General features: G+C 40.9%; 1 protein-coding gene across 2 annotated transcripts in view; it reads left to right on the plus strand.

Annotated features, from left to right (window-relative positions):
• SLC12A1 (solute carrier family 12 member 1) overlaps positions 1-25,585 on the plus strand; it is a gene marked incomplete at both ends in the record, with an annotated part of 43,648 nt that overhangs the window by 11,562 nt on the left and 6,501 nt on the right. For both annotated transcript variants that reach the window (XM_082060721.1, XM_082060722.1), the window contains 18 exons: positions 2-141; positions 579-689; positions 1,608-1,719; positions 2,214-2,341; positions 4,884-4,968; positions 6,598-6,749; positions 8,407-8,514; positions 8,918-9,041; positions 9,599-9,700; positions 11,532-11,687; positions 13,339-13,438; positions 13,526-13,637; positions 15,718-15,858; positions 17,726-17,832; positions 18,707-18,789; positions 21,132-21,275; positions 23,185-23,316; positions 23,554-23,665. In XM_082060721.1, the coding sequence (XP_081916847.1) occupies positions 2-141; positions 579-689; positions 1,608-1,719; positions 2,214-2,341; positions 4,884-4,968; positions 6,598-6,749; positions 8,407-8,514; positions 8,918-9,041; positions 9,599-9,700; positions 11,532-11,687; positions 13,339-13,438; positions 13,526-13,637; positions 15,718-15,858; positions 17,726-17,832; positions 18,707-18,789; positions 21,132-21,275; positions 23,185-23,316; positions 23,554-23,665 (2,149 nt within the window). The remainder of the gene's footprint in view (position 1; positions 142-578; positions 690-1,607; positions 1,720-2,213; positions 2,342-4,883; positions 4,969-6,597; positions 6,750-8,406; positions 8,515-8,917; positions 9,042-9,598; positions 9,701-11,531; positions 11,688-13,338; positions 13,439-13,525; positions 13,638-15,717; positions 15,859-17,725; positions 17,833-18,706; positions 18,790-21,131; positions 21,276-23,184; positions 23,317-23,553; positions 23,666-25,585) is intronic.

Here is a 25,585-nt window from a genome sequence, read left to right on the forward strand (position 1 = left end):
GGTGGAGCATACTATCTTATCTCAAGAAGTCTGGGCCCAGAGTTTGGTGGATCTATAGGACTTATCTTTGCTTTCGCGAATGCAGTGGCGGTTGCTATGTACGTAGTTGGATTTGCAGAAACAGTTGTAGAACTTCTGAAGGTAAATGTAGATGTTTCATATCTAGTATTAAATGGGGGTGGGTTGGTTTGTTTGTTTGTTTTTCGTTGATTGGTGTAAGGTTTGTTTGGTTTATATGTTATATTTGTTTAAGTGGCGATACTTCTTAGCTGAGGTTTGAGGGGAAGAAGCTGGTCAGTCTAAACGTGCCATATAGGGCTTCTCCATTATTTCTACTTGACGAATATATTTCATACATTTCTCAACAAGAATCTCAAAATCAGAAAAGGAACAGACATCTAATTAGACAGCCAAATAACCCCAGCTACAAAGATCCAGCTGGAACATGAAATACAAACACATGGTCTCACAAATCCCCAAACTTTGCCAGCTCTCTGCTCTCTATTTTCCCGCGTTACCCGGCCCCACCAGTTGCGCAGAGAACGACTGGTTCTGATAACATTTCTCACTGCTTTCAGGAGAGTGATACCCTGATGGTTGATGAGTCCAATGACATCAGAATAATAGGCACCATCACTGTTATATGTCTTCTCGGCATCTCTGTTGCTGGCATGGAATGGGAAGCAAAGGTAAACCTCTAAAAGAACAGAAAAGCAAGCAGCGTATTAGGTTACCCTGCAGCATTTGTGTGTGAGGAATGCTCTACAACAGTTTCAGTTTATGCTTAATCTTTCTAAGAGCAATAGCAGCTTAATCATTACGCTCAATTAAAGCACAATTACTCCATGCTCTTCCTTGAACATAAATTTAAAAGGGAAGAGGATGTTTGTGTTCTGCACACAGCTTGATTCTATTGATTTTCATCATTCAGGCCATCATTTAGAGCCTTGGGTAAGTGCCCTTTTTGCTCTTATTTTTGATGTAGCTTGACAGAATAAACAGTAGTAAAAACAATATATAGTTTTATCACTGTACTCTCTCAAGCCCTACTCAGCAGAAGAGCTCTGTTTGCTATCCATTCTTAATCTCTAATGATTTCTGCTATTCCTTCACTTGTGAAAAAAGTTCAAAATTCAAATGGAAGTACTTTAGAGGGTGGAATACAGGATCAAAATGTGGCCTAGAATAGCACCCTTATTTTTACATTCTGCTCTGATGGAGACTAGAACTACTTATAAAAGAGATCAGAAAAACAATTAGATATTATAGCCCTTGAAGTGACACCCCACTGCAACTAAACCAATTTTATAACAATATAAAAATGTCTTGCACTTGATATTAATGCATACGCTGTTTTGTTTTGCCTTTTCTTGGAGAGAAACTACCATAAAATTAAATTATAACTATATATATCATAATCCCTTTAGTAAAAACCATCTGCGGTTGTCATTAGCTGATTCAGCTATCTTGATTCCTGGTATTTTTGAAAACTACAGAAATCAGCAATCTGTCATAGGGAATGCATACAGATAACTTACTGTATAGCCATCTCCACAGTTAATTAAATTAAATTAAAATCAGGAAAATATTTTTCTTTCTTTTAATAGGCTCAAGTTATTCTTCTAGTTGTTCTCCTTATTGCCATTGCAAACTTCTTTATTGGGACAGTCATTCCTACCAACACCGAGAAGGCGGCAAGAGGCTTTTTTAATTACCAAGGCAAGTAACCTCGCTACCTATCATAAAATAGTAATTTTGCATTCTTTTTGGGTTCATACTGAGTTAAGGATGCCACCAAAAAAGGTCACAAGATCAGGAGCTTCTGCCTGAGTTTAAGTAAGCTTGCAAACCAAGGGAATTTATTTCATCTTTAATTTCGAGCCTGTCTCTCTGCTGCTGAAGCTGACAGCACAGTGAGCTGCAGCTCGAGTCTTTTATATATCAGCACAGCACAGACCAGCCTTTCCACAGAGCTAAGTGCAAGTGCTGCAGTGACACTGCTGTCACTTCAATATGGATGCGTAGCTCTGAGATGCAGACAAGCACATCCTACTGGGGACCAGCCTAAGGAAATCAAACTCACTTTGCTTATGATATGAGACAGATTCAAACCCAGTCGTCCAGACATGAAAGACTAGCTTATTCACCTCCTTCATTAAGTGACTTTGGAATCAAATCCTGGCGGTGTGTTTCATTCTCATCTATATTTGCAGCATCAATATTTGCAGAAAACTTTGGACCGGATTTCAGAAGCGGAGAAGGATTTTTCTCGGTGTTTGCCATTTTTTTCCCAGCTGCCACGGGCATTCTTGCAGGAGCCAATATCTCAGGAGACCTGAAAGTATGTATTTCATTAACTTCATACGACTATCTGCAGACTGAAAAAAGAACAAGAAATCAATTTATGAATCAACATTGTATTTAATTTCAAATCATGTCTATTTTGTGAAGCGAAACTCTCATTTTTAAGTACCTACTTTATTATTTAGCAACATCAGTTCACGTTTTCCCTCATAATGCATTATGGCTATTTGCATAAATTACTTGGGTTGCTATATCATTTAACAGCATGCTTCAATAACCTGTAGCAATATATCATTAATGGTCCATTAGCAGCACGAGACATAAATTACATGTGTATCTCTTGACACTCTTCTTTTGCAAACTCATCCCAAAAAGCACACCTGTAAAGCTCATTTTTGTACTCACAAGAATCAGCGGAGACTGTTTTTTTCTATCCAGGGTCATAGCGAGGGCAGAGCCAACCGCGCATTTAATGAAAGTAACTGTGTCCCAGTCCCATGTCATTACTGCTCCTCGAAGGAAAAGCTGCATGTTTGCAGCTGTGACCAAAGAGAAGAGTCTGAAGAGAAAGGGAAGGGAGGTCCAAAGGTGCCCAACTGCCTTGCTGTGCCCATTCTGTCAGGTCCCTGCTCTCCTCTTGCACTACAGCACTTGTGCAAGATGATGTGTCCAGTATCTAAACATAAATTAGAGAGAGGAATTTAGAGTGCCCTCTAGTTCTGATGACTTTGCATGGTGTATTTAATGCAAAGACTGAAGTAATTCAAAGCTCAGCAAAGCATTTAGTAAAACATCTCTAGTAAGTGTGGAGCAACTCAATACAAGTTATTTGGCTTGATCATATAGACCCACTGTCTGTTACGCCCTAAGGAATCAAGCGAAGGTCTGTTATTTCTGTATTGGCACAGTAGTCACGAGTTCATAGATCCTACCAACCCTGACAGACAGTTCTGCTTCCCTTCCTCATCCTTGCATGCCTCATCTCCTTTGTTTGCTGCTTTTGAAGCCAAGCACGGAGAGAAACATGTAGAAACCGAGCCACTAATAGCATCTATGAGATTCCATTTTTAATTAAAAAGCCAAAAATCATTGTACTTCCGTCCACTGAGACTGAATCAGCCTCACACAATCTCCATCCTTTTATCAAACAAAAATAATGCTTTCGCCATATATGGAGCTCTCTATCCATGGCAAGCTCCCAAAGCAGCAGCACTCCTTTCATGAGCTGTTTGAGGGAGCCTGAGCAGACCAAGGGAAGCGGTTCTCCCGTTGGCTCTCTGCGGTTGTTTCAGTCTGGCAATAAGTGGATTTCTATAACCAACTCCTCCAGGCTGCAGATTCCCCACTGAGATGTTTAGATGCATTAGACAGTTCTAATTAAATTAAGCAGCCTCTCCAGAAACCTAAAAAAGACAAGCTAAGAAGTATTTTAAAAAGTGTAAAATTGACCAACCAAACTTTCCTTAGAACTTGTTGCAAACACCGACACACACGTTTCTGTTGTAAAGCTGTAAGAAGCTTTAATCCTAAAATTGAAGTTTATGGTGTTGAAGCTTGCAGCACGAGACTCCACAAAAACAGTGACCTACGACACGCACATCAGAACTGCAGCAATTAAAGTCACCGTGAGCTGAGGGCAAAAGCTCTTATGCCGTTGAAGTGACTTTGCAATTATTTTTCAGCTCGATAAATCCTTCCCTCGTTTAAAATTTATAATGATTATTAACGCAATTAAGTCATTCATCTGTGTTGCACGTGACACTCCAAATTCGTTTTTTTCCTGTGCAACAAGCATAGATATAAAAGTACAAAAGTCTGTGAGTTAAAATATATTCCATATATCTTTGACTTAAAAAAAATCCACAAAACCAAACTCGCTAAGCCAACTTAAGACAATTCATAAAGCGGGCTCCTAGCATCAACTAACATACTCAATTGTCAGGTGGGCTAGTATTAAAATTCCCCTTAAAATTACAATAGATAACGCAGACCGTTGGACCCTTACTTACAGTTGCATGATCAAAGCTGATATTGCAGTCTGTAAACACTATAATTCAGCCTTATTAAATTATCTAAATCAAAAGTCAAAACAATGAAAGGAAGCAGTTCTGTTATGAAGACACAGCTAACAATTCCTGGTGGCCAGTCACAGAAGTACTGTGCTCTGCACAGGGTGACTATCTGCACCTATCTTACCGATTAACCACAAATGGTCCCGTCCCATCATCCACAGGAGTTTGATGGTTAGTGACTGTTTACCCGTTATATCATTAACCATTAAAATAAAGCCCATTGCCGTGTAAAGAGAGTTTAGAGCTCCTGGAAACACACAGCTCGGGCTTCTCCTGCTGCTATAAAGGTGACCTCTGCTGGTGCAGAACATCCTTCCCTGCCCCTCAGGACCATCTCACCATCTACCCGCTGGGACAGGAGAGGTTGGCACAGGTCTCAATGATAAAAACCCATCCCCTCGAGGTACCTTCATAAGCGCAGCGTGGCAGGACTCCCTAGCACGCAAATGCAATCAGGGCGCAGCGCACAAACTCACCGTGTTTTTTGGGTCACTGCTTTGTTTCAAGGATCCACAAGGCGCGATCCCCAAAGGAACAATGCTGGCCATTCTGATTACAACCGTGGCTTACATTGCCGTTGCAATATGTGCAGGTAAGTGCAGAACCTTTGCTTCATGCCTTAACATATACAGTTAAAACATTTGAAAGGCTGGCATGCAAATGAATGATTAACCTCACTGATTTCTCATCCTGTGGATTTATTATGTAAAGAGAGAGTTGTTTTGATTTTACTATATGTAAAAACAGTAGGAGGGAAAGCAGCAATTAGCTGGATTTTTGTATAACTTGTACAGTTACTTTTGCATTTAATTCAGTGACAAAGACCACTAGCATGTTCCTCTTTCACATCAACATTTCATATGGCTTCTGGTTGCTCTCACTGGTTTTACTGAGCACTCATGAGTAATAGGGTAACACACACATTTTGTACGTTACGTGTCAAAGACAGAAATCAATTGCCCATCTTAAAGAAGATGCACTGCCTGACTAGGTGCTCTACAATATTGGAATGTGAGGTAACAAAAGGGACACAAGAGTAAGAAGACGACCTGTATTGAAGCCATGAACTGTGCTGGAGAAACATGCAATTAAATTCTCATTACAAGGGTACAATAAATCTCTGTTCCAGAAAAGACTTTTCTTTTTCTATTTTAATACTGCTGTAAGAAAGAGTGTTGTAAATGACACTCTTCCTTATGAGCAAATACCTCAATACTGCATGGGAGCCCTGTGGGTACTCCCTTTTCTGCGAGATGAATCTCAAGTCTCCTTGACTTCTGTGGTTCTTGTACTTTATGCAAAAGCAGAATACTCAATTCGAGCTGCAGCTCAGGTTATTGCATTATCTGGATCTAATTTTCCCCTGCAATTAAAGCAGAGGCAGTAGTTCTTCACTTTCTGTTATAAATCTGTGCTAATACATGGTTGTCTTCTCACAAGCAATAGCTGTATTTCAACCTCAGCACTGTCTGCTTTTCAGTACAATACTTTTTTTTCTTTCTGTTTGCATATTGCTTTGTTAAATCGATAATGGTTACTTGGGGACTCTCAATAACCATGTTTTTTACATATTTGAAGATACCATATAAACTTACATTTTGGCCACTAAAGAGGTTGAGATCAGCACTCTCAGTTAACTCCATCTGTTCCTTCCCCATTCTGGCGGCAAAGAGAACACAGCATAAATATTAATAAAACCAAACCAAACGTAGGTAATTTCTCCTGTTTAAACTTTTTCTCGCCATACTGATATCAGTCAGGCTATGACAATTTGAACAGCTGAGGATCTGGGTCTCTAAAGCAATTGTGTGTCCTTGTTAAACAACAAAAACTGTGTGTCTAGACCTGTGACCCTCACTGACCTGTTTGCTTTGAACACTGGCACTTAGAAAGGTAGTCAGGCAAACAACACACTTCTAAGTGAGTTAATTTATTGTTGATCTCTGCCTGCTTCTCTACTCTCAGAAATATGCTAGTCCTCATTAGTCAACTGGCTGATTATTTTAAAAGTAACAGAAGTAAATGTTTGCTTATAGACAACATGAGAAACTAAGCCACAATATGGGGAAGCAATCTCTGCCCAACATGAGATGTTGCTCTTTGGGCTGAGACTAAGGCAGCAGTTGAACCAAATGTGTGCAGATGAAGAGTCAAAGTGTGGCAAGAACATCCTTCCAGTGTCACAACGAAGGAAAATAATCATATATCATTGTTTCCACAGCCTCCTGTGTTGTACGAGATGCTACTGGGAACATCAATGATACAGTTGTACCTGGAATGAGCTGCAATGGATCATCTGCCTGCAGCCTAGGCTATGACTTCTCCAGATGTGCAAGTCAGCCATGTGATTATGGGCTGATGAATAATTTTCAGGTTTTAATGAGATAATATGTATAATCATAAGCAATATATGAATACATAAGCACAAACATGCAAAACCATTATTTGCTGACAACTAACTGCAACAGTAAATTCACTTTTATCTAAAAAAGTAAAAAGCAATAGAAATAACCAAAGGGAAGGGTCCCTTGTGTTCCACGTTGCCTTAATACCGCCCATCACTAACCTTCCCAGCACTCCAGTAAGGTCTTTATCTCCTCTTTCAACAAGTCCCATGCAGCAGTATGTGCTGTAACATCTTCAGACTCAAACCTTAGACTTAACAGAGACCTCAGGAACTCCTGCCAGATGAAGAAGTCATCTCATTGCTCTTACACACAGATGTGATTTCACTTCAGGGGCGCTGTGGTCACTGTTAAAGGTTTGTGCCACAGTACAAAAAAAAGACGGAGTTCTGACTTCTTAAAAAAAAAAAGTATCCAAAAATAGTCGAGTGTAACATTAAGTGAGAAGCAATGGGGTCTTTCTCCTAGGCCAGAGACTGTCTGCCATTTTTATTCTTCAAAATAAAGCTTAGGCAAAGCATCAAAGCCAAGCAGTTCTTGTGCAGCCTGCACTGTGTGTTGGCCCCGGTGCTCCAGGGCCCGCAGAGGAGCTCGCCACCCACCTGCGCTCGCTTTTCAACGGGCCGTTTGTAGCTTTTAAAGTCACTTGCTTTTTTCCCAGCTGGCTCTGCTAAATGTCAGGGCTGGGTAACCACCTTAAAAGGGATAAGCTGTCCCTGTCACAGACTATTTCTCCTTCCTTTCTTGATCATTTGCCATCCTCACTCCTACCTGAGCTCAGCTGCCCAGACCCAGGGCAACCCTTAAAATCAGTGACTTCCCCACAGCCATAAACAGTTTCACTTCTCGCATTTATCTTTGCCAGACAAAAGCCATCAAAAAAGTGTCTTCATCTGACAAATCTCCAGAATTAACTGGTTGGTTTCCTGGAGTACTTCCTCCACACATCTGGCAAGCACATCTGTCCACTTCATTTGGCATCAGTGGTGGCAGAGGCCAGCGCGGCCCCTCCGGGAGGCTGGGGAGCCCTGGCATTGACCATCACCGCTGTCTGTTAGGCCAGCACCATCAGGCGTTTTCTCTCTTTTTAAGCCATATTAAATAATTAAGATTACAAAAAAGCACCCCCCCACACACAAAAACAGAAACAAACACCCACCCCATCCCCCCAAAAAACAAAACAAACCAAAACCCCAAAACAAAGCCTCCCTCCTGCTCCCCCAATGACAACAACAAGCCAAACCAAAGTGCCTCCAACCACATTTCGTACTTCGGTGCTTTTTCCTGCGCTATTCATTTGCACTTCTTGCTACAAGCTATTTACCCATCAAGTAGAGACTGTTACTTATAGCAACCAGTTAGTAAAGGAGGTGAGAAAAGCTCGCAGAGTACTCATCCGCCTGAGCAGACAGCGCATACTTGTATAAAATTTAGCTATAACTCTGTTGCTTGTTACTAAAACAGGAATAATAGTATTTCGCTACTTCACAGTTGGTTTGTAGTATATTGAATTTAGAACTGTGAAAAGCAAAGACATGTAGAACCAGGGTACTTGAATGGGTCTGTGATCCAAAAGTGTGTCAAAATGCGAACCTGACAGTTCTTTTTCCCTTTTTATCCTAAAGGTGATGAGCATGGTGTCTGGCTTCGGTCCCCTCATCACAGCCGGCATCTTTTCTGCTACTCTCTCATCAGCTCTGGCATCTCTTGTCAGTGCACCCAAAGTTTTCCAGGTAAAATTAAACTATATATAAAGGGAGCAGCAACATGGACACAACACAACAGAGGGTATGGGACAGAACGATAACCCGCACAACTGACACCAAGCCACTCACTCATTCGTGCTGCAGTTTCCTCCGGTTTAGCTTCTATTTAGCTATTCGGTTAATCTTTTTTTTTTAAAGCACTAAATAAGTATTAAATGCTTGTGATTCCACTTTCCCACTATATAATAATATAGTAGGACATTGGCTTATCACCTTATTTGAATGTTTGCATGCCATAGCAGTATATGTATTTGAAATACTAAGACAATTTTTGCTTAGCAAATGCCCAGCAAGCTGTCACTCGTAGAAAATGAACTTCCGATGCAAGAAAGCACCGCTTAACGGAATTAAGTTCTGATTTGTCTCCCAGGCTCTTTGCAAGGACAACATCTACAAAGGGCTCCACTTCTTTGCCAAAGGATACGGAAAAAACAACGAGCCCATCAGGGGATATGTTCTCACTTTCGTGATTGCCATGGCTTTCATTTTGATCGGTTGGTATATCATTACACAACTAATTCTGAGATAATTAGGGAGCCTAAGCCTTCCCCCCAGTCAGCTCCAAAGCGAATCCCAGGTAGAAAATCCCAGCTACCATATTTTAAATCAGTTTTTCCAAGATCTGAAATTAAAACTGTGTGACACTAAGTAAATGGGAAGTTTAGTAGAGAGAATTCAGGTTACCATTTAAAAAGCAAACCAATGCACTTTAATGATAAGTCCTTTGTAAAACGCATATGTTCTCTCAATTACGTATTTAAAATTTTGAAATTTACATCAGATTTACATCATTAAGAGCCAGCCTATATAATCAGAGTATCAAGTATAACCTTGCATAGCACATATTATTAAATTCAACATCAGCAGGCACTACTTAATATGAATGAAGGGACATCAAGGTGGGCCTAGATTAGAACATAGGAAAATACCCAAGCTCTCCATGGGCGGCAAATTCAGACGGTGTCCAGATTTAATGCATCATCAGGAAAAATCTATCCAGCAATCTGGGAAACTGGTGCCTGTGTCTGACTTGTGTGTGTGTGTCTTGCAGCTGAACTGAACACCATTGCTCCCATCATCTCCAATTTCTTCCTGGCTTCATATGCTTTGATTAACTTCTCCTGCTTTCATGCTTCATACGCAAAATCTCCAGGTGAGTCTGCATCCACCAGTGATTTAAATGGAGGTTTCATAGCCCCATCTCTGCAAGTTATTGACTGTATGTCAGAGTAAGCTGCAGTACCTGTAAAATATCTAATCCATGTGACCTGAGGTTTTACTGCTCTCATTGAATATGATGACATTTTATTTATCTCCAAAAGATAAAAATAACGGCTCTAGCCTTCACATTCCCTACAGTTGTACAGGATGAAAAAGACTTTGGTGGATCCCACTGGAGCAGAAAATCTCCTCCTCAGGGTGTCTTTTTCCCCTCACTATTACACAACATGGGTGGATAAATACTTATGCCACCTCTAGCCACATAAAGTCAACAAGGTCTAGTGCCCTTCTCTATATCTATGGTGAAATTTACAGTCAAGTTTGTAAGAGCAGTGACTGTGCTAGAGGTGCTGCTGCCTGAAAGGGAACACGCACAACGAGAACAGGTCCGGCGAACAGCACCAGCACAGCTCCGCAGTGGCTTGGGCAGAATTGTGGGGTGAAGCGCAGCGAGGTCCAGCTCAGGGGTAACCTGAGACCCCTCTCTACGTGTGTGCAGCAAGGGAACACACTGGCTTTCAGGCTTGTGCATCAGCACAGCAGAACAATTATCATCTCCATGAACAAAGGGGTGACACCTTCAGGACTCAAGTCAATCAGCTGAACAACCCTGGCTTTGGCACAGAGGAAAGACAATTTCCTGCTGCTGTGAATCAATTATTCAATCCAAGGAGCGAGGAATACTTTTTTGATTTCCAGTGTGAAGAAAGCGCATAGTGACAGAAATGCCTACATCAACTTCCTTCCTATAGATCTGCATGGTGCCGTTTGTTCAGAGGGCAGAAGAGATGAGCACTTCTGCTAATTACCTGCACAGCTGAACAAACGCAGATCTGCTCTACACGGCCTTGGAGCTGAGTAAAACTTCCTCTCCAGACTTCACGTGCGCGAATCTGACTCGACTCTGCCACTACTTGACATTTCAGACAAAACTGCCGCTATTTTGTTTTCTCATTTCCTCCAGTTAATTTCTGCCAATTCACAGCGATAGACCATAATAATTGCAAGGCTGCAGGACAGGAAATTTCTGCACAGCAGGACCTTCCCATTCCCTCATTACAGAGATGAGCCAAGACAGGGTTGCTCAGCCTCTCCTCGTATCGTCCGTGGTTTTTACCTCTCCGAAGAGCCTGCTCCACAGAACATCTGGCAGAGACCTGCAAACCATGGAAGCTCACTGTTTGCCTCATTTTAATTGCCAGCAGGGGATGGATTCAGTACTGCAGCTGAAGAGCAGCAGGAATAATATCTTTTTAAAGTCAATTGCAAATTATTTTATTTTTCTGCAGTGAGGCCAGGCAATTTCAATGCTTAAGACAGGTGCACAAACAGTATCGGGATAAACTCTTCTCTCAGCAAGTGTTTTGCTCCCAATAATAAGTTCTGTGTATAGGCATCAAAAGGACACAGAAACCAATTACCTGGATTTACAGGAAAATCTATTTTCAGTTCTGAACCAGTGAGTTTTAATTTGGCAAATATATATATAAACAGAATGGTGACTCAAAGACAGGCTGGACAAAGCAGAAGGAAAAGGTTTGTAGTAAAAGGCTTGTAAAGACCCCATACTCTATGCATACAGGAATCTAAGTCAACCAACACCCGAAAGTATCTGCTGCCTGAGAATTTGCACCTATCACTTCCACCCCTTCCGACAGAGCCTGAAACACATTGCACAGGGCTACATATGCACAAAATCAATGGATCACCATTTGATCGCTATATTTGATGCTCTTCCAATTTCATCAATTCTCTTTGAACAGGTTGGAGACCTGCATTCAGATATTATAACATGTGGGTGTCACTTTTTGGAGCCCTGTTGTGCTGCGGTGTCATGTTTGTCATCAACTGGTGGGCAGCTCTCATCACTTATGCCATTGAGCTCTTTCTATATATTTATGTAACATATAAGAAACCAGGTAAGTCCACAAAACACTATTATTTTGTGCATATTATGCAGCCAGACTGGATTTTAGAGGAATTATTTCTGCTTGCAGAATTTGACATTACTTTTTCTCTGATACCTTTCTTTAGAGGGAAGTCTGGAGGATCCCATTAAATCCCACTTTATATAGTATAGATTAAGATGATAGTCTGGTGAATTTTTGCCCATTTAACAAACACTTCAAGTATGGCTCAGAGCTTTGTGTAATTATTCCATCACAGCAGTTTATTCCTACTAAGTCTTTACTACATTTGAGCTTTCACTTGAGTATCGCTCACCATAATTTTCCGTGCACACACAAAACCTCACCTGAATGGTGCTGTGCTCTAGCAGACTCATCTGGGGTCTTCACCCAAAACGTAAACGCGCTGCCCGTTATACAACAAAAATGCAAGCTGAATTACTTATGAACTGATCACCCCCTACAATTCCTCAGTAAATCAGGAAAGATGGGTGCACTTCACTGCTGGAGAAGCTGCTTAGTAGCTCAACAAATCACAGCGGCTGTCCTCAGAAATCTGTGCACCAATACAATACAGCACCAGTATGAGACTGCACAGCCTCGTTATTTATATCCAAGACAAAATGCAACCAGGTCCAGATTTCAGTGCTAACTGTCCAAATTACTTCTTTAGTCGAAAACATATACAAATAAAAGAGACACGTTTCCCAGCAGAAGATGTGCTTCCATTGCAGCTAGTTTGGGATAGCAACACCTGCTCTAAGCCTGCGTTATTCTTTTCTGTGTATATTGCTGCACTGATGTGTGTCCTCCCTATCTGTGCTCTCACACCCACCGGGATGGTCTGTAGGAGAATGCACCTGGCACAAGACAGTTCTCAAAAGCATTTGAGGATTGTTACCCTTTCCTGGTATATTGCCCGTGTCCTTGCTGCAAAGCAGCAGCTTAAAGCTTGCTTAAATTCACTGAAGACACTATATAAAATCTGTCTATCTCCTGCCGTCTAACAGAGCGACTTTTGTTCAGCACCAGCAACTGAAGGGTTCAGAAAAGACTAATATTCCTTAGATAAAAGGACCTCTACACAAACCTCCACATAGTTGCACTACGTATTAGCTTTGTTTCTTGGCATAACCAGGACTTGATCTGTATTCATGTAGATCTCAAAATGCAGAAAGCTGTTTCTTATTTGTCTCCATTCAAACAGCTGCACAATAATACGAAAATATGTATATGACAAAATCAGTTTTGGAGAACAATTTTTGATCTATATAGTCGAATAGGATTGGATCTAGCAATGCTGCTTCTCAATGGTTTAATTTGAACTTCCTGCAATTCCGCACCAAATACATGACACAGGGCTGTCCATTTTATACATGCCAGAAGGATAGAACAGATAAGAATAAAGCTTTTAAGCAGAGGAAGGCCATTCCCTACAGTTTTTATATAAGGAATGAAACAACTTATTTGCATGCTTGATTTTGCATCACACAAGCAAGACCTGTTCTGTTATGAAGGACAAAGAACGGCAGCTCTGTATCTGTGAAGCACGGGAGAATACACCCTGCTTTGGCTCATCGATAACATGATCGCTGACCTTTGCAGTAGGACACAGGGAAAAGCCCATGATTTAATATGCATTCTTTATCTTTATTATATGCAGAAGTAAACTGGGGATCTTCCACACAGGCTCTTTACTATATTAATGCCTTAGACAGCGCGCTGGCTTTAACTACAGTGGAAGACCATGTGAAAAACTTCAGGTAAGATTTCCACTGAACAGCAGAACGGCTTAGTCTGAGTAACTACATCACCCAATTAAACACAATCTCTTTTTCTCCTCCCACCAGACCCCAGTGCATAGCATTAACGGGAGCTCCTATGATCAGGCCTGCTCTGCTAGACATCACGCACACTTTCACAAAGAACAACGGGCTGTGCATCTGTTGTGAAGTGTACACGGTAAGGTCAGCTCATATAAATCTGAGAATTAGCAGCAGCGGATGCTGCAGATCTCCATGACACATTCCTCTCTCACTCGGCACACGATGTTCCCGGTGGTGCCTGTGCAGACCATGACAGAGATTCGCACCGCAAATGAATTTTGCCATCAGCCTTGACAAGAAAGCGATCAGCTGCTACACAGCCTGCTGGTGAACGTCTCATTGAGATGCATTTCAGAGTTCACCGTAGATGGACCAAGAAATTGTTTGAAAATATAAAGCATTACAACAAAAGGGGTTTTTTTTAAATGGACACAGCAAGGCTTAAAAAACACCCCAAACAAACGAACAGCAACAAAATAAACACAAAACCCAAACGTTGGAGGATTATAGTAGAAGAGTAAAGTTACCAAGGCTCTGTTTTCAGCTTTGTCACTGATTTGCAGGGTTGGGGTTTGGCTTGGCAAGTGATTCCACTCTCTTTGCAGTGGTTTCTCCAAAACTCTAACAATGCTAATTTTGAGGATAAACATGCTCTTCTGAGATCTAGAGAGAAGCAAAGTATAATTCTAGTTATAAATACATAGCAAACGATGTATCTTAAAGGATGATGATCTAGTCTCTCATTAGGACAGAAAAAAATAGATGGGTTTGTAGTGCAGAGGATAAAAATGTATTTTAACTATTACAATGACCTTTTAATTTTGAGAGGAAAAAACCAGCTCATGGCAGCAAATGGGGCTGCAGAATCTAACTAACAGAGTCAGGCCTGGCAAGATAATGTATTCCTCCACAGGAGGGCAGGAATAATTCATTTGATGCTGCCAGGTTGCAGAAGGGGAGTACAGAAGATCTACGTGTGAGTCTTCCCAAAGGAAATGAATCTATAAAGCGTGAATGGTCCTAACTCCTCTCTACTGTAATTACTGGTAGCTTTCCCACTGCATTCACTAAGTGTAGATTCAATCCCAACTAGATCCTGAGACTATGAAGCTTCCTAAATTTGAGTTTCAGCAAGTTTTCTGAATTATTAGGCACATTTCTCTCACATTCATGCTATTTAATTCCTTTCTACACAAAACACCAAGTCTGTTTTGCTAGTGTAACAATTTTCAGGGCTTTTTTTTTAATTATTATTTCTTCAGCAACGTAAGTTGAATTTAATTTGGTTGGCAACATAAGTGTGACACAACCTTTGTGATTTGTGAAATTGTGGTAAAAAATGGATGATAAAATCCCTAGGGACTATGTTGAAGAGCAGCCTGCAATATGTATCATAACAAATACAGCAAGACTACTTAGCCATCAATGGAATGCCCATCATACTTTGCCTCAAAAGCCGCTAGCTATGAATAAATGTTAAGACACCATGCCAGGGAGAAGATCTGCCATCCCTGTTCCCCAAAGGGCAGCAAGAAACTTAAAATAGATATGGCAACTGAACATAAAGAATATTTTAAAGTTGTCTTTGAGGTTGTAGCCGCTGTAGCTGTAACTGGTTTGAACAGTTTGAGTTCCTAGTCAAATGGGCTATTCTGCTTTTACTCCCTGACTTCATGTAAAAATACGTTTGTAAGTCTTCAGTCTGCAAATTCACTGGACTCCTTTTGCAACTCACAAACTAACACTGATAGGCAGGACGGGTAAGGCAGGACACAGGCAAGCTATGATCTGATAGAGGGGTGGGACTGTCCCTTTGGCTCACAGACACGTACTCCACAAGCCTGTTGTGGAACTATCTTCAGGATCTGCTGAGACTTGTTTACATCGTCAAGTCAAGGAGGGGGTTTATTCACTCCGAGATGCTTCATCATACCTAGGATATTTTCCTAAGATGTTACAATCTGGAGTAGTCCTTCTTTCTGTCAGAATCACTATATTTAAGTAGCATTAAGAGCCTGAGCCCTCTCGAGCAGCATGTGAATTATGTGAGCAGCACAGTTCTTTTCAAAGGGCTGAATCTCTGCGGACCCTTTTTGGAAATGTATTTTTTCCGAGTCTCTCTCTGTGCTCCCACAGCAGACTGGGTAACTCCTTCAATATCACTGTGTGATGTATAATACAAAGCCTTCCTCACAATATTTTATTGTATCATGCAGGGCCCACGCAAGCTGTGTGTTAAGGAGATGAACAGTGGCATGGCAAAAAAGCAGGCCTGGCTCACAAAGAACAAAAGAAAAGCCTTTTATGCAGCGGTGGCAGCTGACAGCTTCAGAGATGGAGTCAAAAGTCTACTTCAAGTAAGCTTTTTGTTTACAGAACACATAGGAGAGTGTTACATCAAAGCAGCCTTTTATGTAAAGCATTGCTGTTTACTTGTTAAGAACTCCTATGTATATATGGATAACGTTCTAAACAGAAAGGGCATTCTGGGGGTAGGTGTATTTGTATTACAGGTTATTTCATAAAGAGCTCTAGTCCTTGGCTACAGAATGATGAGACTAGGCAGACTGATACTTTTTGAAATGAACAAGACACGACTATAAAAAAAGAGAGGCATCTACAGGGAAATATGAATGTCTATGCAGCCAACACTTGATACACATCAATTCTATCATTTGGTATTACACAGAACATTGAATATCTGAGAATATTTTTGCATTCATTGAAAACTGAAAATGTGTAATACACATTTTCTGCAAACGGAGAGAAATCCATTTAAATAAAAGTCTGCAATATTTTTCTATTACTCTAAGAACACAGCAGATCATTTTCAACAGTCCATTTAAAATGGGCTTAATGAAGGCACAGAGGCGCTGTTTTCATATTTCTCTACTCCCTCTCTCTCACATACATGAATATTTAAATATACAGGTACTGAGGCAAAATTGAGAGAAAATTCACATCCTTTGCACAAAATACACTGCTGAAAAGACATCAGTGCAAACTGAGACAGTAGGGAATCAACTAAAATACTCCTGGGTAGCAGTCACCCGCTGGTAGCCTACCAGGGCTCTTTGTACGCTCGCTGAATGGACAGTACAATTGAGCAAGATGAAATGTTATTAATAAAGATCCCTTTGCTCTGTCAAAGTCTCACAAGGACGCTTCATCTCGGGTTTATGCATTGTCTCAGTGGGAGATGCTTCTGATGTGTTTGAGAACTGTTACAGCCTGATGATCTCCTCCTTCCCATTACTACTCGAACACTATTGCCAAAGTCAACTGCTGGACCACAAACAGCTCCTCCCCAGCAAACAGAAGGATAACCATGTCACCACCGCTGTAATCTAAGGACATCTGCATTGCTTTGTCAACCAATTACTCATTTCAATGTAAATACCGCAGATGTATCAGTGCTACTCAAAATCCCCACCAAGGTTGCAAGGGGTTTTATCTATTTTCTTTTTGCAAGTAGTAAAAATTGGCAGGCGTAACAATTTGACAAGCTGGTATATTTATGGGTCTTCTCCTGAAGGCTCCTAATACACTGAATATCTACATTTCTATAAAATCAAGTTAGCTGGATCTATATCTGACAACCCTTAGTTGTTTGGGTTTTAGCATCCAGGCTCATTTTTTCAGGCAATCTAATGTCCTGACAAACCATTTGTTCTTCCCGTTTATAAACTGTAATTTTATCTATAAAGCATGCTCAGCTAATTTTGGATAATCTTTTGGAAAGAACACGGCAAACAGAACAGCAAGAGTTTCTAACTTCAAGGCAAAAAAATGATTCTTACGAGGATATGCCTTCTCTGCATATCTGAGGTGTTTTAAGAGACTTCAGACCCAGTTCATCTATTAAGTATTCCAAATCTGATAAAAGCTTTATCCTATTATGTTAAAATGAGCATGCAAACAGTGCTTGAACTCTCTTGATTCCAAGTTATTGAACCATTTTAATGAGAGCATGTCAGAAGAAATGCAAATGAATGCTAATTTAGCAAAACTACATTTCTGTCAGCTAAAATCATTTATAGTTGGAATGATTTAGAGCTAATCTTTCTGCTTTCTGCATGGGTATGAGCATGAAGGACATTTATGAAATGCAATCTAGTTGTAAGTGTCTCCAGAACATTACTTCAGTTATCTTTTGCCATTACTTTTCATTTACGGTAAAAGCATGCGTGTGTACCTTCTCAAGCAGTGTTTTAATATTGTTAGGCCTCAGGCTTGGGTAGAATGAAGCCGAATACCTTGGTGATTGGATTTAAGAAGGACTGGAGAAATGCCACTGCCACACAAGTTGAAAACTATGTGGGTGTTATACAGTAAGTCACAGTTCAGCATCTCCTTTTTTCTCCTCTTACACTAGATTAACATGGCATTTCCACACAGAATTTGACCTGTAGAAACAACGCAAGCAAATACCTGCAAATCTGGGTTTGCATGTGCTAGCTCTCTAACAGAAGTTTTGGCCATTATAAAGGTTCCTGGCTTCACACAACTAGCAAGATCTGCTTAGCAAACACCTGGTACCACCAGAGCTGATATGGCTTGACGTAAGGAAGCCGCACCGCTGTCAGCAGTGCTTTTGCAGAACTGTATTTGACATTTTTAGTGGGCAGGAGCTCTGAGAAAAACATCTCTAATGTACATACTTAGGGAATAAGAGAACATCATGGAATTCTTCTTGTAAGCCTGGGAGACAGAGGAAGAGCTTTGCTTCAAATCTCATGTGTGCCTAAGGCTCAGCAGCTCTGTGGGTTGGGATTCAGCTAGGAAACAATCCTTTAGAATCAGGCTTCTCATAGATTCTTGCTCAAAATCCACCTGTAAAGCTGAAGCAAGTTAAAGAACAGCAAGACCCACCACATATTTGTTATTTCCTCAGAGAAGAGAGAAAAATATTACCTAGTGGTAACCTAGTTCCTCAAAAGTGTTGTCAAAAAGACCCATTTCGGGAATAGCCCATCTGCTCCCACGCCCAATAATACCCCTTTTTAAAAAAGAGGGAAAAAATTTTATAGTACTTTATTTAATCTTGGGTAATTCCTTCTGCAATTTCACCCAGAGCAGCCTAGTACACAGCTGTAACACCTCCCTGTGAGCACTAACACTTCTGATCTGCTCAGACTAGCTTTCCTCTTTGACTTGTATGATGGGAAAGGAAATTTATTCTTCTTCTTCTGTCTTTCTTTTCAGTGATGCCTTTGATTTTGAGCTCGGCATGATTATTGTCAGAATTAGCCAAGGATTTGATATATCTCAGGTCCTCCAGGTTCAAGGTATGTGGTGACTCAATACCTGAATGTCTATGTTGGTTACATGCTCAGCACAAGAAGAAATACCACCAATAGTCTTAGAATCACTATCTTGTTTCTAGAATAGTTCCTATACGTGTAACTTCTACAGTGTCTCCAGGCTTCTGCAGTGTCGGTTGTGCCCGAAATCCTTGCTGAGGCCCTGTCAGTGAGAGGAGGAGGCCGAGCCTCCCACATGGAGGGGCTCTGCACACCAGAGAACTCAACTCCCAAAGCACTTCCAGCACCCGCACAGCCTAAAGCAGTAAAATCACATATTGCCACAGCAACCAGTCGCTCTGTGGCATGTTTCCCTCTGCTCCTGGCACATCTTCCTCCCTCAGCCCACCCGAGGTCTCTGGGACCGGCAGCAATCAGGAAGCTGCAGTTCTGGTGCCACCTCTGGGCACACAAAGTTCCCACCCATGCGAAAATCTGGAACCCACAGGAAACATCGGTTCTACTTTTTGTTCATTGTTCCTTAAGTTAGTGCTGCATATCTCAGGGGAAAAGGGAAAACTTCCCAGCACCCCACAAGCATTTGGGGAGACATGCCATCGGGGTGGAAAGGGTAGAGGGAGACAGGACCGACATGATGGGCTTCCAAGAGCCACCGGCAATGGTGGCCTTTATTTTTCCTTTTCTTCCTTAGGACACAGAGGTCCTACTGGTTCCTCTGGTACTCTGGGGAGGGAATGACTCCAAATAAAACCCCACCAGCACAATTCTCTAGGTTTTCAATACGATAATTTTCTCACTTCTTGTAAATTGAGCAGACGGGTACAGCCTAAACCTGGACATGACTCTTAACATCCTTGTCTTCCCCAGCAGGTAAATATTTTGTGTTACAAATGAATTAGATAAAACCTACAGAGAAGGAACAGGCAGGCATGAGAAGGCTGGTGACTCTTTGCTGCCGCCTGCTGTAAATCTGCCTCCAGCTTCTTCTCATTTAAGAACCAAGAGCAGATGAATACTGACCCAGCAGACATTGGCAGCCTGATGTACATGAAGAGCTACCGGGCAAAACTACGGGAGTTAAGCAAAAATTCCAGACTAATCACGCTTCTTTTTTTCTCCCTCTTCCCTGTTGACAGCACAAAGACATCTGCCTGTCTTTGCTCGCTCTAAGTCAGAAAGGGCTCAGAAGATAGTCATTACAACACCAGTGAAATTACAAACTTTGCATTCTTACAAACTAGCGCGTGTTCTCCAAGCGCTGAGACATGGGAATCAGAAAGAATTAGGAACACAGGGTGAAAAAAATGAAACCCCTCAGACATACAGATAGTTTTGAAGCAGATACAAAGTCTATGTAGTGGAAAAAAAGACATCATTGTATTCTGTTTGACAGAGAAACTGCAATGTTCATTTTGGGTAACCATTAAGTTAGTGACTATCATCATGTCTAATAATCAGAAGCACGTGGCTGTCATGGATTTGAAACTAAAAGAAAGTTTATTATTTTCTGTTGGCAACTGAGAGTGCCAACAGACGTAATAATGTCTAGCTAGTGAGGGCTTGGGGTGTTATTAAACACATTATCTTAAATGAATTTACCTCACTGTTAGTCTATGTATTACTCAAATAGAAGTTTTCCTTATGAAAAAAGCTTTCTGCAGGCAAATGCCTCTATCATACTAATTAGTGTCTCACCATAACATATTCCACAATAACAAGTGATACCTTTTTCTCAGCAAGTGCAATACTGCTAAGACAAAATTGTTCTTTTATATTGCTGAATTTACAGAACTGTAAGCTAAAGCTTACATCTTGGCAGCAAATACTGAAAAAATTAAAACATTAAAAATATTTCCACATAGAAACTCATCACTTATTCGGGATCCTTATATATTTCTGAGAAAGTCCAAAGCCATGTGACCTTGTTCTTAGAAGGGCTAGAACGACATACATCAGCTTTCTTACTTTAGGAAAACAGCTTTCCTAATGCGTTTTCAAATTCTTGGGGAAAGAAACCAGCCAAAGAAACCCACAAACATAACTCAATAAGTAGTATTTCATGTAACTATATTACTGAATTCGAACTGGAAGACTAAAGCTGCGAGCAGCTGAGCAGCACTTCACCACACACACTGCTGGAGGCATCAGCGTCCTAAGGCTGGGCTGCCAGAGGTGAATTCGGCTTCCTCCTGCCTGTTGGCTTGCAAGGAAAACACATTCGAAAAGAGGTTTTTCTGCCCAGCAGCTTTCCATTGTGCACAAAGTACCACAACAGCAATTTTATCACTGCCACTATTTCAGTAAGTGATTTAAATTAAACCAGAAAGTGATGTGTTACCAGTTCCCTTACTTTTCCCAATATACAGAGGAATTAGAGAAGCTGGAGCAGGAGAGACTGGCACTGGAAGCTACCATTAAAGAAAATGATTTTGAGGAAGGAAAAAGCGGCATCTGTGGATTCTTCCGAAAAGTCGGCAAGCTCAATATCTCGAAACATGAAACAAAAAAGGGTAAGTTCCAAACCGATAGCTTCTTAGCTTTTCAATGCACCACATCTTCACCAACTGGCCAAAACCCCTGCACCGCAGTCCTGGGCAGGACCTGCCCTGTGCAAACCTGCCCTGGTGGCCACAACCTTGCGATGCAGAGTAGAGGAGTGTCCTCTGCTGGTAGGACGTGCTGCTTCGTACAACACAACCAATGGGTTTTCCCTCATGAGTTTCTCAGCTCACCTCATGTTGATTTCTATTTGTCAAAAATAGCGCATGGTTATTAAAAGTTTGAGGAATATAGAATATGTTGGGGTGAGTTATTTTGTTTTGTTTTGTTTTCTAATAGGGTATTTTCAGTTATTAAACAGAGACCTTTCTCTCCTTAAAGAAAACAAGAACATATACACAATATTCAGGTAACAAGCAACCTCACTTTACTCAACATACACACCCAAACCCAGCACACAGCTGAAAACCAGGTAAAAGTAACACTACTGCTGTGTACCCTAAGCATAATTTCATAAAAATGCACAAATGAAGGTGGTAAAAATACTCAAAGTACATATACATCATGCTGTCAGATAACTGATAAACACATAACTTCAATGTATAGGTGATGAAACCAAAATTACATTTCAAGATATAGTCAAATGATACAGAAATACAAGCAGAATGAGAGGTCTCATTTCACAATTGCTAGGCTGCAATGATAATAACCCAGCTGAAGCCACACTGGTAGGCACACAAGTATTTTCAGGATTTTCACCTGCCGAGACTATTACATCTGGCTGTGCATGTAACTCCCACGGGTATCAAGAAGATCTACAGACTGAAAACATAAAATGTCGTTATTCTTTACTTGGCAGACCTCAAGTTCATTTTGCAGGCTTCAGTAGACCATATTTTTATAACAAATACCACACGAATGTGCACCTCTGTTTCAACTACCCTTTTCAATTCAGTTCAGAAAGGCATAAAGGAAATACATATTACCCACTTTGGCTCTATATATGAGACAGATGATGTTAATAAATATCCCTGCCTCTCCGTTTTGCTTAGACATTCATCCTCCCCAGAGCTGTTGCACCTTCCAGCATAGATGCTAGAACTGTAGAGGAAAGCCAATAACTGCTTTAGAACCATCCTGTCCACAATATAGAAATACAGAAAACCAAACAAAGCGTTTTCAGAACCCGGCAGATCAGAGTAAAACCTCTAAAGATGCCTGTCCGCTCCATTTAAAATACCGCTCTGACACGGTCTCTTTGAAATCATTGAAAGAGAAGCAGTAATAAAGCCACAGGCTTCGAAAGATGGAATGAGAGAAGATATTGTTCGTACCTAGGCAAGACTGTACCTTTTAAAGCCAGCCAAGCAAACAGCAAGAATCCAAGTTTATTTTCAATTAACCACCACGTTCCCAAGCCCAGGGAAGTTGCCACGTGTGCTCATGTTTTCTGCCTTCCATTCTGAGCCCCACGTGTGCTGCCGCTGCACCCCGGCAGCTCTTTGTCCCCCATCACGGTGCCTTTCAGGGAGCTCCGCATTTTACAGCAGACAGTCGAGCTTGTCAATGATGCCAAATGATGCCATTTACCTCTAAAACCTGTCAGATATTTCACAATTGCTTTTTGAGGCCCCAGTGAATTTTAGCTTAACTAAAAAGATCCAGGGAACAAATAATCTGATAACCCTTTTCAAGGTGTTATAATCTAGTGACAAAGTATTACACAAGCTTTGGTTCCTGTGTGTATTGGTATATTAAAAGTCCACAGCAGCTGTGCTGTAATTTTTTTCAGATTTAAAGTATAAAAATGATGTCAGAAACAGTTCATTTTCCTGAAGCTTTCTCTCCGCTTGGCTCCCTAAAGCCACTCATTGCCTCACTTGTCAGAAATCCTTCCACGTTTTTTCTCTCTCATTACAGAGAGCACCATTAACACAATACAGTCAATGCACGTGGGAGAATTCAATCAGAAGCTGCTAGAAGCCAGCACTCAATTTAAAAAGAAGCAAGGAAAAGGTACAATTGACATTTGGTGGCTGTTCGATGACGGAGGTAAGGAATTCCAGTCAGAACCGCAGGGACAGAGACTTCTCCGGTACCAAACATAAAAAACAGACTTGGGAAGTTGCACAAAACTGTTTTCTTTTAAAGATTACATAGTCAATTTTCTGTCATTTCTTAAATGTTTTAAGATTAACTTATGTGCAACACTGCCAAAGCGAAGGATGGCATTTTCAGCACACGATGCACTAACCTGACCTTCCCGCAATTTTATACATGTTTTTCCAGGTCTAACAATCCTAATTCCTTACATTCTAACTATGAGGAAGAAGTGGAAAAATTGCAAATTAAGGATCTTCACTGGAGGAAAGGTCAACAGGATTGAAGAAGAAAAACTAGTGTAAGTATATTTGTCTCACTGTTTAAAGAGTTTGAATTGATGCTGAATATAATGGATACCCAGCAGGAAGCTGGGAATTTCTCAGTACAACTGGTTTGTTTTACTGTGGGCAGCATGAAAAAAATCATGTACTTGATAGGAAGGTCCTGAGCTTATGGCACAGGTCTCAAGGCTCAGTGTAAATGGTGATTACCAAAGGAAAGTCACATCAGGCAATTTTTCCCATTAATAGCTCATATTCCCTTCTCTAAGAAGAGTAGTTTGCACTCTGTAATGAGAATATAATTAGCTTTATAGGATTTACATGAGATAGTCCGGTGAAATTGCATATGAAGCTTCTCATATGCAAATAATAAAGACAGATGTGATTAACTGTGGTAAAATGTAAAGAAGTTAAAGAGTAAGTTCATCAACTTCAGTACCAAATTGATTTGACTTAGCTTTTTTTTAAAAAGACTAGTGTTCATGATCATCACTGGCCTTCAAGCAAATGAGAGGTACTAATAGAAACTTATTTTCATCATCACTGTATATAGGACCTTTCCTTCCAAAGCACTTTACACACTGGAGGCACAGCCGCGTTACCAGCGGGAGAGGCAGTAACAGCTTAACTAAGAGCAGCACCATGTAGTGAGTTAAAAACAACATAGCCAACCAAAATTCCAGTGGAAAACAAGGGAGATTGATGCAAGGACAGGAGTTAAAATTCAGCCAGCATCATTAGGATCACGACACAGCGCATCTGAAAGACAGCTGCCACACGGAGGGTCTCTTTAGCTTCTGCTGTCACATAAAGCAAACTTTACTCCACTATGGTTGTCAGCTGTAAGGATTACCCTGAAGTTAACAAGATTCACAAGTGTTTGTACAAACTATTATTATCGAGTTTAAAAAAAGCCTTACAGCTGCCCAAGGACCGCAGGGACGTGTTCTCTGCTCCCTGTCCAGTCTGTCCAAACTTGGCTCTTCAGGACCCCAACCACCCCTGGATCCAGACACTCCGGTCACCCAGTTTCATTGTGAGGATGAGGAGGTTTTGCCATCAAATGGAGTTTGTCAAACCACCAGAGCTCTTTGCAGAGGCAGTTCTGGCACTGTATACGCTGCCTGTCCTACAAAAGCCAGAGTGAACAGCATGGTCAGTACAGCTGACAATGCCCCAGTTTGGCTCCAGGAAAACAATATGTGTATGTTTTTCTACCTAAACACAAGCTTTCCTCAGCAGCATATTCTGCCCACCACACACAGAAGCCTTCAATGAGACCAATCCAAAGGCAGGGTGGCTAATGCATTCCCTAGGTAGGTCCAATACAACTTCAAGTGCAATTTCATCGATTATATTTCCAATTCAGAAATTAAATTTACCTGGACTTTTGCTAACGTGTAATTCCCCAAATATCAAAATCCTCACACAGAAGCTCAGACGTGGCTCTTTTTGGCGTTCAAAACAAGGATTGCCCCAAGGGACATCAAGATTTATATAAGCAGTATGTTCTTATTATATAAAAAAAGAACAAGTAAATTCTGAGGTCATGAGCAAATATGATAGAAATTCATGGTTTGCTCCTAGGAACTTCCTGACCTTTTCAAATTCCAAAGCTTACATATCCAAAAAAAGAGCCCAGCAAAAGTGAGGAAAAATATATATATAAAAGATACAGGTTGTCAACCACAGTTTAACCAAAGGCAAAACTGACCTAACTAAACTTCACTAACCTCAGCACAAACACACACAAAGCCATAAACTATTCCTGCTGGAAACTGGGGCAAAAAAAGCAAAGTATTTTCTTTTCTGAAAATATCTAAAGACAACATGTGAGTAGAACAATATAAATTTAGAAGTGAAGAAGACTTTTCAAGCATTGCATATCAACCTTCTGGACCAAATTTTCACCGACATACATACTACCAGTGTTATAC

This window comes from Streptopelia decaocto (genome assembly GCF_964273445.1).
Source record: "Streptopelia decaocto genome assembly, chromosome: 9".
In the NCBI taxonomy this organism is placed as follows: Eukaryota; Metazoa; Chordata; class Aves; order Columbiformes; family Columbidae; genus Streptopelia; species Streptopelia decaocto.